This window comes from Capra hircus, chromosome 7 (genome assembly GCF_001704415.2).
Source record: "Capra hircus breed San Clemente chromosome 7, ASM170441v1, whole genome shotgun sequence".
NCBI lineage: Eukaryota > Metazoa > Chordata > Mammalia > Artiodactyla > Bovidae > Capra > Capra hircus.
Genome location: NC_030814.1, coordinates 59,013,022 through 59,032,888, shown reverse-complemented (window position 1 = coordinate 59,032,888; position 19,867 = coordinate 59,013,022). Strand labels below are relative to the sequence as shown.

General features: G+C 37.7%; 1 protein-coding gene across 1 annotated transcript in view; it reads right to left on the bottom strand.

Annotated features, from left to right (window-relative positions):
• PFDN1 (prefoldin subunit 1) overlaps positions 1-19,867 on the bottom strand; it is a 71,997-nt gene that overhangs the window by 29,857 nt on the left and 22,273 nt on the right. The window contains exon 3 of the mRNA XM_005683032.3: positions 3,092-3,176. Within this exon, the coding sequence (XP_005683089.1) occupies positions 3,092-3,176 (85 nt within the window). The remainder of the gene's footprint in view (positions 1-3,091; positions 3,177-19,867) is intronic.

The following is a 19,867-nucleotide window of genomic DNA, read 5'->3' as shown; positions in this document are numbered from 1 at the left end:
ACTCTTTTTATAGTTGTTAACAAGCATTTCAAATACCAACAAGCGAGCTAATCTATTCTATCATCTGACAGATATCAGAATACTCTTACCAGTATTTAAGAGACTCCATTAAAGGAAACTTTTGGAAAATGAATTTCCTGATATTCACCAGAGCTAAACAGAATGCTAAAATCATCATCTGTGGCAATTTTACCTTGATGTTTCTTTTTAAATATGAAAGTTAATATATACTTGTTACAATTTATCCAACACAGAAGTTATAAGAAAAAAAACAATTACAGCCACACCCCATCTAATTTCCTTAGGGAAACTAGTGTTAATTTAATACACATACTTACAACAAATCATATTCAATGTTCATATACAGATCTTGGCTTTTGTTTGTTTTCATAAAAAGAGAATTACTTATACATTACTTTGCCACTTATTCATCAGGACAATGTTCAGATATATCTATCAACAATTGCAAAAACACATTTTCTTTTTTCTTTGGTACTCTAAATGAAATAGTTTTGTTCAGTTTTTTTTTTTTTCTTTAAGGTATTTTTGTTTGGAAAACTCAACCTAGAAGAGTTGAGCTGACAAAAATTATAAAGTAGGAAATAATAAAAACCTGGTTACTACAAGGTAAGTTTTCTTTTTTCCGTCGTTTGCTTATTTGTTTTGTTTCACAATACATTTTCTAAGCTACAAAGCCATTATCAAGTCTGCTTAAATTTTCATCAGTAGTCAAACAAAAATAAGCCTAATTAACTTAAAACACCACATGCTTGCCCAGGCCACGCCAAGTTGGTGTCCCTGAGAAATCCCCAAAAGGCTATAAGGGATGTCTCATCAATTCAGTAAAAGGCTGAGTCAGATTCTGAACCACTGCCTCAAATAGTATTCAAAGAAATTAGATAAAGTGACCTATGAAGTCACTGTATCCACCCCCATCTCAGGAAATCCTGGTCCCCAAAAATAATGACCAATTTTTTGTCCTATCCAACTTTTACTACATAGAGGATAGACCATTCACCAAAGTCCAAGAAAACTATTTCATTAAAGGTTTTAAGGACTTCCCAGGTGCCTTCCCTGGTAGCTCAGCTGGTAAAGAATCCACCTGCAATGCAGGAGACCCCAATTCGATCCCTGTGTTGGGAAGATCTCCTGGAGAAGGAAATGGCAACCCACTCCAGTGTTCCTGGACAGAGGAGCTGGGCAGGCTACAGTCCATGGGCCTAGTCATAAAGAGTCAGACACAAGTCAGACAACTAAACAGCAACAGCAAAGGTTTTAATGTGTAAGAAAATGATAATAATAAACTCCCAATTTTCCAAACACTTATAAAGTTATTATTCTTACCTATCATCTTTTTCCTTAAGATAAAAAAGATTGTTTTCTTGACTAGAGCACTATCCTTCAGATAGATAATTAGTTTTAGCGTGGTTGCCATGCCCTCCTTCAGGGAATCTCCCCAATCTAGGGACTGAACCCAGGTCTCCTGCACTGCAGGCAGATTCTTTACTGTCTGAGCCACCAGGGAAGCCCAATTACAGCTTACTACTCACTGTTCCAGAAAAACATCTATTTCTGCTTTACTGACTAGGCCAAAGCCTTTGACGGTGTGGATCACAATAAACTGTGGAAAATTCTGAAAGAGATGGGAATACCAGACCACCTAACCTGCCTCTTGAGAAATCTGTATGCAGGTCAGGAAGCAACAGTTAGAACTGGACATGGAACAACAGACTGGTTCCAAATAGGAAAAGGAGTACATCAAGGCTGTATATTGTCACCCTGCTTATTTAACTTCTATGCAGAGTACATCAAGAGAAATGCTGGGCTGGAAGAAACACAAGCTGGAATCAAGATTGCCGGGAGAAATATCAATCACCTCAGATATGCAGATGACACCACCCTTATGGTAGAAAGTGAAGAGGAGCTAAAAAGCCTCTTGATGAAAGTGAAAGAGGAGAGTGAAAAAGTTGGCTTAAAGCTCAACATTCAGAAAACAAAGATCATGGCATCTGGTCCCATCACTTCATGGGAAATAGATGGGGAAACAGTGAAAACAGTGTCAGACTTTATTTTGGGGGGCTCCAAAATCACTGCAGATGGTGACTGCAGCCATGAAATTAAAAGATGCTTACTCCTTGGAAGAAAAGTTATGACCAACCTAGAGAGTATATTCAAAAGCGGAGACATTACTTTGCCGACTAAGGTCCGTCTAGTCAAGGCTATGGTTTTTCCTTTTGTCATGTATGGATGTGAGGGTTGGACTGTGAAGAAGGCTGAGCACCGAAGAATTGATGCTTTTGAACTGTGGTGTTGGGAGAAGACTCTTGAGAGTCCCTTGGACTGCAAGGAGATCCAACCAGTCATTCTGAAGGAGATCAGCCCTGGGATTTCTTTGGAAGGAATGATGCTAAAGCTGAAACTCCAGTACTTTGGCCACCTCATGTGAAGAGTTGACTCACTGGAAAAGGCTCTGATGCTGGGAGGGACTGGGGGCAGGAGGAGAAGGGGACGACAGAGGATGAGATGGCTGGATGGCATCACGGACTCGATGGATGTGAGTCTGAGTGAACTCCGGGAGTTGGTGATGGACAGGGAGGCCTGGCGTGCTGCGATTCATGGGGTCGCAAAGAGTCGGACACAACTGAGCAACTGAACTGAACTGAACTCACTCTGTCCTTATCTAGAATTACAACATGTAAGAGTCATATATCTAGATTCTTTAACTACTATTATCATTACCCACTCTCATGCCCATCTACCACAATATGTGGTATTTATATACACACTGTGCTTTTATTTTTTAAGAATAAACATATTCACTCAAAGGCAATGGAAGAAACACATTCAGGTTAACAATATCCTATCCTAAAGTATCAAAACTCCCTAAAGTTTTAAGAGACTAGTCTTTTTTTTTGGTCATACACTGCCATAAAAAGACTGCATCATTAGCTCTAGCACAATCGGAAAAAATAAAAACAATGTGACATGACCTTGGTAGGCATACATTTTCATTTATTGTGACAAAATGAGATCATTACTTTTCTCCTAAAAGCTGACTACAGCTATCATTATTCACTCAAAACCTACTTACTTCCAATTCTTTAATTTTTTCTTCTGCTATCTTCTGTTTCTCTAACAGCTGATTATGAATTGCCTCCTTGGATTGAAGAATAAACCTAAAAACACAAAAACGTTGAAGATTAAGCCACTTGACCACTATGTTCATCAATAACCATATGCCACAAATACTAAATGAAGAAAACCAGAAGGATCATCGCCCAACTTAGAACAAACAAAATGCATTATTATGTTAATATGACCAACTTCCTCAGGAAACGTCTTCAGGCTGAAGCCTTCTTGGCTGAGAAGGAATAAAGTTTAAAAGTAAATTTTGCCTTCATGGCTTAAGAAGGGAATCAGGCTTCAAGGATATTCATAGACAAGAAAAAAAGAAAGGGAGATAAAAATCTGTTGCAGGCTAAAAGAAAAGTGAACAAACAATAACCCCCCCCCAACTTTAATTTTTCAGTTTTCTGTATCAAATTTTATCTAGATATCTTTCAAACAATATTTGTAAGTCACAGCTCTTCCTCCAATTTTAAAGATTTTCTCTGTAACAGCAGTAACTCATGACCTTTTAAAGTCACAATCAAGTACTGTGTTAGGATCAATGCATTAGTGTTTATGAGTTCCTCACACAAAAAGCACTGTATAAGGCCCAGTATCTTTTACTATATCCAGAGTGTATAATAACTCTGAAAAGCTCAAAAAGCACAAGTGGAAATTTTCAACTTTTTCCATTTTACATTTGGGCACATTAGTTACAGTAGATGAGGGCAGAAATATGGGGAAGCTTTAAAAATTAATACTAAATCTGTTTTGGGACTTTATGTTCATAAGTCTTGCTGCAGGCAAAGGAAGAACGAACTATTTTTATGGCCTAAAGTAAGTAAACCGAAATATTTCCCTTCCACTGGAAGCAAGGGGAAAATCTCAATTACTCAAATCTCTTTCAGAGTTGTCCAACTCAGTTATAACAAATTTTTTTCAAAATTAATTACACAGACTGTTTCTTCTCTTTGCATATAACGTAAGAGTTTAGCAAAAAACTAAACATCATCTCTTAAAAAGCCCTACAAGAGAGCATATCAAGTTAGCAATAGAATGTTTCCTCTAACAGAGTCACAAAAACAACACTGTATCTAGGTAGGTTCTTACCAGGAGGGTCTGTTATCACAGACAAAAACAACAAAAAAGAACAACTCTAGCTTTGCCCAGACACCTGGGAGGAAACTTTTTTCCTCTCTTCATGAATACACCCTGTCATACATAAAATATAGTCTGGTGTGATACTTTCTTTCACTCCACAAATTATTAAACATGTGTCCTGAGAAGGACAGGCCAAGAAATTTAATTGATAATCCTAGTCTTCAGTACTAACTTGACCCTTTGCAAAAATCTTATTCATATATTTACTGCAAAGATAGCCCACATTCATGCAAAACAAGGATTACCATGTAATGCTTTGTGTCCAAAATACTCATATTATTAGTCCAAGAGACAGGTGTTATTTCTGATAAGACTACTATTTACAGAATATTTTTCTCAGAACTAATTATTTAGTGTAGTATTCAAGGAAAAGAGTTGTTTTGAACTGTAATAAGTCTTGGTGACAACATATAAAAAGGATCACAACTCAAGGCCCCAGAGTTACCAAATTATGTCATTATATGCACAATTTTACTAACAAAGGCTTTTGGCCAAGGAAATAATTTTCAGAGTAAAATATACATCTTTAAATAGCACTGATTGCTGGCCAGAGAGTAGTATTCTCAAATTATAGGTCATTAAACATTATCTTTATTAGTGTCTGGGAAATTTTCAAAGCTAAGATTAGAGGTCAAGTCATTACTTATGTGGTCTTTAAAAATAAAGTATCTGAACAGATACTAAATCCCTTGAGCAGAAAATAAAATTACTAGAAAGCAAAAACACTCAACAAAAACATGTTTTTCCATGACCACACACACCTGAGGTATCTATACTGAACTGGGCCAACTTCAAAGGCCAGAGAGATGTCATCAAACCTGGCCAATCTACTTACAAGCCTGATGACATCTCAGCCTTGAAAATTTTTAACAGGGATGAGTATGGAGTAAATGCAAATATCTACTTCAAAGAATAATTACATAGACAAAATTCAAAAAAAACTTACAGAAAATTTGGTTTAGTCCTCAATTTTTAAAATGCCAAAAATACACTGTATTGAGGATTGGAAGGAGTCCCCAGAAACATTTGAATTTCTGGGAAAAGTCTTTAGAAAACACCTTTATCTAGTGTCAAAAAGAAAAAAAAAAAACAAACGAGTTATTAGATGTTATTTTGAAGATAGCTGTTCAAAGAAAGAGAGGAAAACAACAGAATGGGAAAGACTAGAGAACTCTTCAAGAAAATTAGAGATACCAAGGGAACATACCATGCAAAGATGAGCTTGATAAAGGACAGAAATGGTATGGACCTAACAGAAGCAGAAGATATTAAGAAGAGGTGGCAAGAATACACGGAAGAACTGTACAAAAAAGATCTTCATGACCAAGATAATCATGATGGTGTGATCACTCACCTAGAATGATTCACTTCATCCTGGAATGTGAAGTCAAGTGGGCCTTAGAGAGCATCACTACAAACAAAGCTAGTGGAGGTGATGGAATTCCAGCTGAGCTATTTCAAATCCTGAAAGATGATGCTGTGAAAGTGCTGCACTCCATATGCCAGCACATTTGGAAAACTCAGCAGTGGCCACAGGACTGGAAAAGGTCAGTTTTCATTCCAATCCCAAAGAAAGGCAATGCCAAAGAATGCTCAAGCTACCGCACAATTGCACTCATCTCACATGCTACTAAAGTAATGCTCAAAATTCTCCAAGCCAGACTTCAGCAATACGTGAACTGTGAACTTCCAGATGTTCAAGCTGGTTTTAAAAAAGGCAGAGGAACCAGAGATCAAATTTCCAACATCCTCTGGATCATCGAAAAAGCAAGAGTTCCAGAAAAACATCTATTTCTGCTTTATTGACTATGCCAAAGCCTTTGACTGTGTGGATCACAATAAACTGTGGAAAATTCTGAAAGAGATGGGAATACCAGACCACCTGACCTGCCTCTTGAGAAACCTATATGCAGGTCAGGAAGCAACAGTTAGAACTGGACATGGAACAACAGACTGGTTCCAAACAGGAAAAGGAGTATGTCAAGGCTGTATATTGTCACCCTGCTTATTTAACTTATATGCACAATACATCATAAGAAACGCCGGAAGAAGCACAAGCTGGAATCAAGATTGCTGGGAGAAATATCAATAACCTCAGATATGCAGATGACACCACCCTTATGGCAGAAAGTGAAGAAAAACTAAAGAGCCTCTTGATGAAAGAGAAAGAGGAGAGTGAAAATGTTGGCTTAAAGCTTAACATTCAGAAAACGAAGATCATGGCATCTGGTTCCATCACTTCATGGGAAATAGATGGGGAAACAGTGGAAACAGCGGCTGACCTCATGTTTTTGGGCTCCAAAATCACTGCAGATTGTGGTGACTGCAGCCATGAAATTAAAAGACGCTTACTCCTTGGAAGGAAAGTTATGAGCAACCTAGATAGCATATTGAAAAGCAGAGACATTACCTTGCCAACAAAGGTCCATCTAGTCAAGGCTATAGTTTTTCCAGTGGTCATGTATGGATGTGAGAGTTGGACTATAAAGAAAGCTGAGCGTGAATTGATGCTTTTGGACTGTGGTGTTGGAGAAGACTCTTGAGAGTCCCTTGGACTGCAAGGAGATGCAATCAGTCCATCCTAAAGGAGATCAGTCCTGGGTGTTCACTGGAAGGACTGATGCTGAAGCTGAAACTCCAATACTTTGGCCACTTCATGTGAAGAGCTGACTCATTGGAAAAGACTCTGATGCTGGAAGGGGACGACAGAGGATGAGATGGCTGGATGTCTTCACTGACTCGATGGACGTGAGTTTGGGTGAACTCCGGGAGTTGGTGATGGACAGGGGTGCCTGGCACCCTGCGATTCATGGGGTCGCAAAGAGTCGGACACGACTGAGCAACTGAACTGATGAGTGGTATATAAGTATTATGTACACTACTTCTCAAAGTAGAGACTCTCATAAGCATCTTGCCTGATAATTTATTGCAAGCCAAATGGTAGATAAACTGTTCTACAGCTCAGAATTTGCCCCAAAGGAAAAATAGAGCATGAAATGAAAAGTTATTTTCATATAACAAATGATATATCCAAAACATACTTATTAATACTCAGTATTACCTAACCTACAATTGTCACTGCTTTGTAAAAAAGCCTCTACATTGGAAATCAATGCCATGTGGCTATGCACGTAATCCATCAATGATGCGTAGCCTGCTGTTTCATTTCCTCATTTATTTATAACTATGCCATCTGAAAAACATAATTTTACAATGACTTCTGGTTTTATTTGAGAAACATCAGAAGCTGTGTTCTGAACTGTCCTACAGTTTGATACATAACTTCCATTTTCTAATGATTCAGCATGTATCAAAAGTGTTGTTCACTGCCAAAACACAACCTGGAATCAGTAGCAATGCTGTCTTTTGGCTACACTTGCAAAGTATGGTAACCTGGACACACACTATTCAGAAATAACAATACGTTTATGATAATGCATTTTGTCTGGGTGGGAAATTTTTAGAATTTAAAAACATATTTTAGTGGTATTTAAGGAATCCACAAATTATACAGCATAGAAAAAGCTAAATAAGAATGAGCATATCTTATTCCTTTGTCTCATTCCATGATGATGCAAAAACTCTTTGCCTGTGTGCACAAAGACCTACATGCAAAATTTTTTTATTTCATAGTTTTTTAGCAAAACAAAAACAAACAACAACCTAAATCCCTAAATCCCTAAAAAAGCAATTAAAAAATTACTCAGCCTTTCACAACTCTCCACAATGTAAAAGGCTGAGTAAGACTTTTATTATTGGCATCTTGTAGAGCAGAAATCCAGGACAAAGGAAAAAAAAATGTTTTTTAACATTTTGCTGAGCAACCACAAATATTCCACAATGTGGAGAAAAGCAAACCCTTGTACACTGTTGGTGGGGATATAAATTGGTGCAGTGACTACAGAAAACAGTATAGAGATACCTCAAAAAATTAAATATAGAACTATCCTATGATCCAGCAATTCCACTTCTGAGTATTTATCAGAAGAAAATGAAAACACAAATTAGAAAAGATATATTCACCAATATGTTCATTGCATCATTATTTGTAATAGTTAGGATATGGAAAGAACCTAAGTGTCCATCAATAGATGAATGGATTAAAGACATAAGATGTATACATATATATACACACCTAAATATATGATGAAATATTACTCAGCCATAAAAAAAAATGAAATCTTCCCATATGTGACAATATGAATAGAACCAGAGGATGTTACGCTAAGTGAAATTAGTCAAAGGAAGACAAATACCATATGATTTCACTTATATGTGGAATCTAAAAAACAAATGAACAAACTTAGCAAAAAAGAAACACTGTTATAGATACAGAGAACTAACAGGCAACCATCAGAGAGGAGAGGGTAAGGAGAAGAAACAAGTGAGGGAGATAATAAGGAACAAAATTCCAGGTGCAAAATAAATGAGTAAAAGGTATAAAATGTACAGCATGGGCGTCACACTCAACAACATCTTTCTATGGTGACATATCACAACTAGATTTGCCATGGTGATCACTTTGAAATGTACAGAAACATCAAGTCACCATGATGTATAACAGGACCTAACATAACATTTTAGGTCAATTATACTTTAAAGACACACTAACTCATAGAAAAAGAAATCAGATTTGTAGTTATGAGAAGCAGGGAGTGAGGGAAGGGGAACTGGATAAAGGCAGTCAAAAGGTACAAACTTCCTGTAAGACAAATAAGTATTAGAGATGTAGTGTTTAACACAGTAAATATAATTAACATTACTGTATGTTATATATGAAGTTGTAGAGTAAGTCCTAAAAGTTCTCCTCACAAAGAAAAACATATTTTTCTCTAGTCTTTAATTGTGTATCTAAGAGATAAATGTTCACTAAACGAAGATCATGGCATCTGGTCCCATCACTTCATGGGAAATAGATGGCGAAACAGTGGAAACAGTGTCAGACTTTATTTTTGGGGGCTCCAAAATCACTGCAGATGGTGACTGCAGCCATGAAATTAAAAGACGCTTACTCCTTGGAAGAAAAGTTATGACCAACCTAGATAGCATATTCAAAAGCAGAGACATTACTTTGTTAACAAAAGTCTGTCTAGTCAAGGCTATGGTTTTTCCAGTGGTCATGTACGGATGCAAGAGTTAGACTGTGAAGAAAGTTGAGCGCTGAAGAATTGATGCTTTTGAACTGTGGTGTTGAGAAGACTCCTGAGAGTCCCTTGGACTGCAAGGAGATCCAACCAGTCCATTCTGAAGGAGATCAGTCCTGGGTGTTCATTGGAAGGAATGATGCTAAAGCTGAAACTCCAGTACTTTGGCCACTTCATGTAAAGAGCTGACTCATTAGAAAACACTCTGATGCTGGGATGGATTGGGGGCAAGAGGAAAAGGGGACAACAGAGGATGAGATGGCTGGATGGCATCACGGACTCGATGGACGTGAGTTTGAGTGAACTCCGGGAGATGGTGATGGACAGGGAGGCCCGGCGTGCTGCGATTCATGGGGTCGCAAAGAGTCGGACACGACTGAGCGACTGAACTGAACTGAAATTCAGGTGACAAACATTTCATAATGTATGTAAGCCAAATCATTAAGCTGTATACCTTAAACATACACAATGCTTTTTTGTCAATTACATCTCATTAAAACTAACAGAATAAAAAAAGAAATACTCTACAGAGGGCCAAAATGAAGTGAAATGTGGACATGAATTTGAGCAAACTCCAGGAGATAGTGAAGGACAGGGAAGCCTGGTGTGCTGCAGTCCATGAGGTCACAAAGAGTTGAACACAACTTCACAACTGAACAACTACAAGAAGAAAGCAATAAACTGGTTTTCACCTTGAGCGATTCTGCTGAATCCTAGAGACCCTGAGCATCCAAACTGTCAAAGAAACAGGATTTAAAACAGGAGATAAAACCTAGGCACCATCCAAAGTAGATAATCCTGAATTAAAGGATTCCACCTCCAGTCTAGGGAGGGGGGAAAAAAAACTTGTTTCTCAGTATGTAAAATAAAAGAAACTCATTTATCTATACCATGATATTGAGTAAAATGAAAAAAAAAAAAAAATAAGTCCCCTAGGAATTTGTAACACTAAGCTGACTTCCTCATGGGCTGTGGTCCAAATTCAAGCTGATTTCCTCATGGGCTGTGGTCCAAATCCAACCTATCAGGGAATTACCTGGAAGCCAGTGGTTAGGACTCCACGCTTTCACTACCAAGCATGCAAGTTCAATCCCTGGTCAGGGAACTAAGATTCCACAAGCTGTGCAGCATGGCCAAAAATAAAACACGAAAAAAAAAAAACCACCCTAGTATATATGGTTCAGAAAATTTCACTCACAGAATTTATAGTGTTCCTACTCACATAAATGGCAAAGGTCTAGTAAACGTGAAGATGGGTTAAGAAAAACTAATCAAACTGAAACACAAAGAGGAAAAAATGGTGTGAAAACCAATAAAACAAAGCAAACACAGGATACAGTAGGCAAGAGATAATAATTAAGCTGCCTAACATATGTGTTGGAGAAGGAAATGCCAACCCACTCCAGTATTCTTGCCAGGATTCCATGGACAGAGGAGCCTGGCGGGCTACAGTCCATGGAGTCGCAAAGAGTTGGACACAACTGAGCAACTAACACACAACATATGTGTAATTAGAGACCCCAAAATAGAAGAAAATTAGAGAAATATTTGAAGAAATAATGGACAAAAATTTTCCAAAACAAATGAAAAAAAGAAGCCAAATCACAGTTCCAAGACACCCAGAGAAACCCAAACAAAAATAAATACAATCAAACAAAATTATGTGTAACATAATCAAACTATTGAGAAATAGAAAGAAAACTTTGAAGGTAGAAAATGACACATTGTATTAAAAGAAACAATGGTAAGAGTTACATCAAACTTCTTGCTACAAATTATGCAAGGAAGAAGACAATGGAATGACATTTTCAGTGTACTAAAAGACAAAAGCTATTAACCAGCATTACACACACATTGAACATATCTTTCAAAAATGAAGAGGAAATTCAAACTAACACACACTGAGAGAATTTATTCTAGCAAACATAAACAAGAAATTTCCTAAGTAGTTGTTCCAGCAAGAGTATGATAACATATGTCAACTTACAAAGAAATGAAAAGCACTAAAAATATTACAAATTAAGATAAATATACTGCTCAATGTTATGTGCCAGACTGGATGGGAATGGGGTTTAGGAGAGAATGGATATGTGTATATGTATAACTGAGTCCCTTTGCTATTCACCTGAAACTACCACAACACTGTTAAAATCGGCTATACCCCAATACAAAATAAAAAGTTTAAAGTTTAGAATAACAACAAAAAAGATGTAAATATAAAATACATGTTTTCCTCATTGTTAATGATTTTAAAAATAGTTCACTGTCTAAAACATGGGTTGACAAACTTGCTTGCAGGCTGAATTGGTCACACTCATTTGTTTACAGAATGTCTATGGTTGCTTTCTCCCAACAATGGCAGGTAAGTAAGAGAGCTGAGACAGGAATTATACAGTTGGCAAACCTATTTATATCCCATTAAAAAGCAAGCTTGTCAAATTCTGTAAAGCAATTACTCAATAAAAAAGCTTGTTTACCCTTGATCTAAAGCAAAATAGTAACAATATACAGTGGATTTCAACACATATCTTTAAATGTATAACAATAAAAAAAGAATGCAGAAATTTGAAATATAACAAGATGAAGTGATATTATTTAACAACAGGTTACAATAAACTAAAGACATATTGCAAAAAACTAAGGTAATAGCTAAATAAAAAAAAATTTTACTAAAGACTAATAAGCCAAAATGAAGATAACACAGGATCATAAAACATACTCAATCTAAAAGAAGGCAGAAAAAAAAAAAGGAATATAGAATAGATGAGAAAAAGACAAAGCAAGCAGCAAGGTGGTAGATTTAAATCCAATTACAGCATTAATTACTGGAAATGTAAATGATCTAAAGACCCCAATTAAAAGGCAAAGATTGCCAGATTTAATCTAAAAGCATGACCCAACTACATGCAATCACAAGAAACCCTCTTTCAATAAAAAGACAGATTTGTCCCAAGTAAAAGCACAACCACACCCTCAAGGACGGAAATAATCAAAAGATAATAATTTTTTAAGAGCATATTCAAAAGTTGGAACCCTCATACTTTGCTGATGGATACATGAAATGCTATAGCTGCTGTAGAACATTCTGACAGTTCCTTAAAATGTTAGTTACACTTCAGCAATTCTACTTCTAGAAATATACTAAGAGAAAAGAACAAATACAGACACATGCACAAAAACTTGACTATAAGTGTTCAAAGTAGATTATTCACAGTAACCAAAAAGTACAATTAAAATGTGCATCAAATGATAAACGGATAAATAAAATGTGGCATAGTCATACAAAGGAATATTATTTGGCAATAAAAAGGAACAAAGTACTGACACATGCTACAACGTGGATTAACCTTTAACACATAATGCTGACAAGATAGACACGATCATACACTATATGACTGTAAGGTTATATTCACGTGAAATATCCAAAATGGGCAAGTCTATACAGACAGAATGATTAGTGATTGCAAACGGTGAGGGGGAGGGCTTCCCAGGTGGTGCAGGGGTAAAGAATCCACCTGCCAATGCAGGAGACACAAGAGACATGGGTTCAATTTCTGGGTTGGAGAGATCCCTTAAAGAAGGAAATGGCAAGCCACTCCAGTATTCTGGCCTGGGAAATTCCGTGGACAGAGGAGTCTGGCAAGCTACAGTCTATGGGGATGCAGAGAGTCAGACACAAGTAAGCATGCGCGCGCGCACACACACACAAAACACATGGCCAGAGGAAAGGGGTATTATGGAATAACTGATAATAGGTGTAAGAATACTTTTTGTGGCTATATTTTTTTGGAGACTTCCCTAGTGGTCCAGTGGTTAAGAATCCACCTGTCAATACAGGGACACAGGTTCGAACCCTGCTCCAGGATGATTCCATGCGTCATGGGGCAACAAACACCTTGAGCCACAACTACTGAAGCCTGCACACCCTAGAACCTGTGCTCTGCATTAAGAGAAGTCACTGCAATGAGAAGCTCACTCATGTACCCCCGCTGACCACAACTAGAAAAAAGTCTGTGCACAGCAACAAAGACCCAGTGTAACCAAAAATATATAAAAGTCTTTTAAAATTTCATAAACATTAAAAAAAAACACTAAACTGTATACTTAAAAACCATTAAGTGAATTTTATTATAATTTATTTTATCTTTAAAAAAATAACCAAGGGACTTCCTTGCTGGTCCAGCGGCTAAGATTCCATGCTCCCAATACAGAGGGCCCGGGTTTGATCCTGGTCAGGGAACTCAATCCCACATGCCGCAACAAAAGAGTTGACATGCCACAACTAATGGTGCTGCGTACCACATCAAAGATCGAAGATCCCGTGTGCCACAACTAAGACCCAGTGCAGCCAAATAAATTTTTTTTAATATTTAAAAAATAAAATATAGCCAAGAGTGAACTTTCCTGGTGGCCAGGTGGCTAAGACTTTGTGTTCCCAATGCAGGGGGCCTGGGTTCAATTCCTGTTCAGGGAAGCAGATCCCACCATGCTGCAACTAAGAGTTTCCATGCCACAACTAAGGGTTTGCAAGCCGTGATTAAAGATCCCTCATGACACAACTAAAAGATTCTACACTCTGCAAATAAGACCTAGCACAATCAAATAAACAAGCACAAACTTTATTTTTTTTAAGCAAAAACTTAAAAAAAAAAAAAAGCCAAAATACTTAAACTGACATTTCATCAAAGAAGAGGTAAGAATGACAAATAAATGCTCAACATCATTAGTTATTAAAGACAAAAATTGAGCCCACAAAGAGATACGGTTACAGTTATTACAACAGCTCGAATTAACAACAAAAAAAGACAATACCAAGTGTTGGTGAAGATGGAAGCAACTAGAACTCTCACATATAGATGGTGGGCATGCAAAATGGTATAGCCACTTTGGAAAAGAGTTTGGCGGTTTCTTATAAATGTAAGCAATGATTTACCCTTCAACACAGTAATCCCACTCCTAGATATTTACCTAAGAGAAACAAAATATATGTCCATGTAAAGACTGTACACAAATATTTATGGCTGGGTTATCCAGAATTGCCAAAAACTGGAAACTCAATGTCCACCAAGAATTGCACGGACAAACTGTGGTACAATTATACAACAGTATGCTATTGAGCAATAAAAACAAACTACTGATATACTAAGCAACATGGAGACGTCTCAAAACCATTATGTTAAGCCAAGCAAGATAGATGCAGAAGGTTGCATAATTATGATTCTATTTACAAAACATTCTTAAAAAAGCAAAACTATAAGAACAAAAAGCAAATCAACAGTTGTTAGTGGGTGAGGGTAAAGAGACAACTAACTACAAATGAATATAAAGGAATGTTTTGAAGGGATGTAAATATTCTATAACTGTGGTGATAATTACACAGCAGCATGTTTCTCAAAACATACAGAACTATACAACTGAAATGGGTACATTTCACTCTATATAGATTATACATGAGAAACAAACATTACTTTCAACAAAATGGAAATAACAGACTAATTCTAAAATGTTGTTAACGCAGAAGAAATCCACCCTTACACACTGATCCCCAGCTAGCTACCTGCTTTGGATAGCATCATGTGGACCATGCAGATCCCACCTGTCTCCAAAGTTTGGGGCGTGGGGGGCCTGGGGCACATGGTGTGTAGTTATGGTTCAGCTGGAGCAGTCTGGGATCTGGAGCAGTCCTGGGAAGATGTTGCAGAAGCCTCACTATGCGTGAAACAGCATAGAAGCCCCCTTCCTTATTACCAGTCTCTTCACACCGTATGCCAGATATTCTCAATATTACAGTGAAATATTACATTAAATTATTTTTGGAATATTTTGAGACTGCTGAATTAAATATCAACTAAATGTAAATAATAAACCTAAGATGGCATAGTGGAAGGACGTGAGCTCACCTCTTTATGGAAACCCCAAAATCACAACTGCCGAACCATTAACAGAAAAACACTGGAACCGACCAAAAAAGATACCAAAGATAAAGAAAAATCCACAAGACAGCGCAGAAGGAGCACAATCATGATAAAATCAAATCCTATATCCACTGGGAGGGCAACCCACAAACTAGAAAATAACTATATCACAGAAGTTCTTGCACAACAGTTCTAAGCCATGTGTCAGGCCCTCCAGCCTGCGGATCTGGCAACAAGAGTAGATCCCAGAGAATCTAGCTTTGAAGGTCAGCAGGGTTTGATCACAGGAAGTCCACAGGACTGGGGGAAACAAACTCCATTCCTGGAGGGGGTACACAAGGTCTCAAATGCACTAGGACCCAGGGAAAAAAGCAATGACCTCAGAAGAGCCGGGGCCACATCTACCTGCTGGAACTGGAGAGTCTCTTGTGGAAGCAAAGAGTAGCTGGGGCCCACTGCAGGGAAAAAAGACACCGGCAGCAGTAGTTCTGGGGAGTGCTCACTGGCATGAGCCCTCCTAAACGCTGCCATTTTCTCATAAGAACTGGCCCCACCCAACAACCTGTAGGTTCCAGTGCAGGTACATTTTGGATCAAAAAACCACAGCCCCATGCATTAGTAGAAAAAGTGCTTAAATTCTTTCTAAGCATACAGCTGCCTGATAAACACAACCCTTGACACAGCCTTGCCACCAGATGGACAAGACCCAGCTCCACCACCCAGAGGGCAGGAACCAGTACCTCCGAGCAGGAAACCTGCACGAGTCTCTTAGACTCATCCACCAGGAAGACGACAGCAGAATCAAGAACTACAATCCTGCAGCCTATGAAAGAAACTGCAATCACAGAAAGTGAGGCACACGGAGACACCAAGGGAATATGTCCCAGATCGAAGAACAGGATGAAACCTCAGAAGAAGTGAACTGGAGATAGGCAATTGAGACAAAAAAGAATTTAGAATAACAACAGTAGAGATACTTAAGAATCTCAAGAGAAAAAATGGAGGCACATCAAGAGGATACAAGAAATGTTTAACAAAGACCTAGAAGAACTAAGAATGAACAGAGATGAACAATACAATACCTGAAATGAAAAGTACACTAGAAGAAATCAATTGCAGAGTAACTGAGGCTGAAAAACGGGTAAATGAGCTGGAAGACAGAACTGTGGAAATCACTGCCATGGAACAGAAAAAAGGCAAAAGGAATCAGGACAGTCTCAGAGACCTCTGGGACAGCATTAAACACACTAACTTGAGCATTACAGGGGTCCCAGAAGGAGACAGAGAAGGCAATGGCAACCCACTCTAGTGTTCTTGCCTGGAGAGTCCCAGGGATGGAGGAGCCTGGTGGGCTGCCGTCTATGGGGTTGCACAGAGTCGGACACGACTGAAGCGACTTAGCAGCACCAGCAGAAGGAGAAGAGAGAGCAGGAAGGAACCTGATAAAATATTTTATAATAAAATTTTTATTATATAATAAAAAATTACCTGAACAGATAATGGCTGAAAACTTCTCTAACATGGGAAAGAGAAGAGTCAGCCAAGTCCATGAAGCACAGAGAGCCCCACGCAGGATAAATCCAAGGAAGAACACGCCAAGAGGCAACAGCAATCAAACCGACAAAAATTAAAGACAAAGCAAAAAATATTAAAAGCAACAAGGGACTCAGCCATTAAAAAGAATACATCTGAATCAGTTCTAATGAGGTGGATGAAACTGGAGCCGATTATACAGAGTGAAGTAAGCCAGAAAGAAAAACACCAATATAGTATACTAACACATATATATGGAATTTAGAAAGATGGTAACGATAATTCTGTATGTGAGACAGCAAAAGAGACACCAATGTACAGAACAGTCTTTTGGACTCTGTGGGAGAGGGAAAAGGTGGGATGATTTGGGAGAATGGCACTGAAGTTCCATGCCAAAAAAAAATAAAAGCAACAAGGGAAGAGCAATAAACAAGAAAACTTTTTCACAAGATTATCAGTTGATTTCTCAGCAGACAGTCTGTGGACTGTAAGGCAGTGGCACAATATATTTAAAGGGATGAAAAGGAAGAACGTACAACCAAGAACACTGTACCTAGCAAGGCTTTCATTCAGATTTGATGGGGAAAAAGCTTTACAGGCAAGCAAAAGCTAAGACAATTCAATGCCACAAGATAACCTGCAACAATTGCTAAAGGAACTTCTCTAAATAGAAAAGGCCTCTATTAGACATAAGAAAATTGCAATCACAAACACCACCAGTAAAGGCAAGCATAAAGCAAAAGTAGTAAACATCTACACACAAATATGACATCAAAACCAGCAATACTGAGAAGAGAGCACAAATGCAGAATATTGAAAATGCATTTGAAATTAGAATACCAGTAACTAAAACAATCTTGTTTATATATAGACCGCTATAGCAAAACCTCATGGGAACCACAAACCAAAAATCTACAATAGATATGCACATAAAAAAGAAAAAGCAATCCAAACACAACACTAAAGACAACGTCAAATCACAAAAAGACAAAAGAGGAAGGGAAGGAGACCCACAAAAACAAATTTAAAACAACAACAGAAATAAACATATTGATAATTACCTTTAATATAAATGGATTAAATGCTCCAACAAAAAGACACAGATTGAATGGCCTCAAAAACAAGGCTCGCATATATGCTGTCTATAACAGACCCTCTTCAGATCTAGGGACACATACAGATCCAGAAGTGAGGGGACAGAAGGTATTCCATGCAAATGCAAATCAAAAGAAACCCAGAACAGCAATACTCACAGCAGACAAAACAGACACTAAAATAAAGAATGTCACAAGAGAGAAAGGACACTAAATAATGAACGAGGAACCAATCCAAGAAGAAGAGTAACAATTATAAAATATGTATGTACTGAACATAGGAAGGACAGATGCTGAAACTGAAGCACCAATACTCAGACCACCCGATGTGAAGAGCTGATTCACTGGAAAAGACCCGGACGCTGGGAAAGACTGAAGGCAAAAGGAGAAGAGGGCAGCAGAGGATGAAATAGTCAGACAGCATCATTGACTCAACACGTCTGAGTTTAAGCAAACTCCAGGACAATGAAGGACAGGGAAGCCTAGCATGCTGCAGTCCATGTGGTCGCAGAGTCAAGATAAAACAGTGACTCAACAACAACCCAACAAAGGAATACCCAAATATATAAGGCAAATTCCAACACTCGAAGAAAGAGAAATGGACATTAACACAATTAATGGTGGGGGATTTGAACACTCCACTCTCACCAATGGGCAGATCATCCAGACAGAATATCAATTTTAAGAAAACACAGGCTTTAAATGACACATTAGATCAGACAGACTTAACTGATACTTATAGGACATCCAAAACCAGCAGAATGCACTTTCTTCTCAACTGCACATGAACATTCTCTAGAACAGACCACATCTTGGGCCACAAATCAAGACTTGGTAAATTTCAGAATACTGAAATCATATATAGCACCTTTTCCAACCACAATTTTATGAGATTAGAAGTCAATTACAGAGGAAAAAAAACTGTAAAAACACAAGCATATGGAAGCTAAACAACATGCTACTAAACAACCAATAGATTAGTGATGAAATCAAAGAGGAAATTTAAAAAAATACCTAGAGACAAATGACAATGCAAATACAATGCAAAACCTGAGATATGGCAAAAGCAGTGCTAAGAAGGAAGTCCACAGCAACACAACCTTACCTCAGGAAACAAGAAAAATCTGAAACACTCTAACCTTATACCTAAAGTAACAGGGGAAGAGGAATAAACAAAACCCAAAGGTAGCAGAAGTAAGAAATCATAAAGATCAGAGTAGAAATAAACAGAGATGAAGTAAACAATAAAAGGATCAAACTAAAAGTTGGTCCTTTGAAAGATAAACAGATCTGTTAAACCTTTAGCCAAACTTATCAAAAAAAAGAAAAAAGAGAGAGGGCTCAAATCAATAAAATTCGAAATGGAAAAGGATAAGTTTCAATGGACACCACAGAAACATAAACGATCATGAGAGACTACTACAATCATACGCAAAAAAACCGTGACAACTTAGAAGAAATTTTCTAAATTTTTAAAAAGTACAACATTCCAAGCCTGAACCAAGAAGAAATAGAAAATATAAATAGATCAATCACAAGTACTGAAATTGAAACTGTGATTTTAAAACTCCCAAATAAACATCATAGTCAAAAGAGTCCAAAATGCAGTACCTGGATGCAATCTCAAAAACAACAGAATGATCTCTGTTCATTTTCAAGGTAATCCATTCAATATCATGGTAATGCAAGTCTATGCCCTGACTAGTAATGCTGAAGAAGTTGAAGTTGAATGGTTCTATGAAGACCGACAGGACCTTCTAGAATTAACACCCAAAAAAGACGTCCTTTTCATTATAGGGGACTGGAATGCAAAAGTAGGAAATCAAGAAACAGCTGGAGTAACAGGCAAATTTGGCCTTGGAGTACAGAATGAAGCAGGGCAAAGGCTAACAGAGTTTTGCCAAGAGAACGC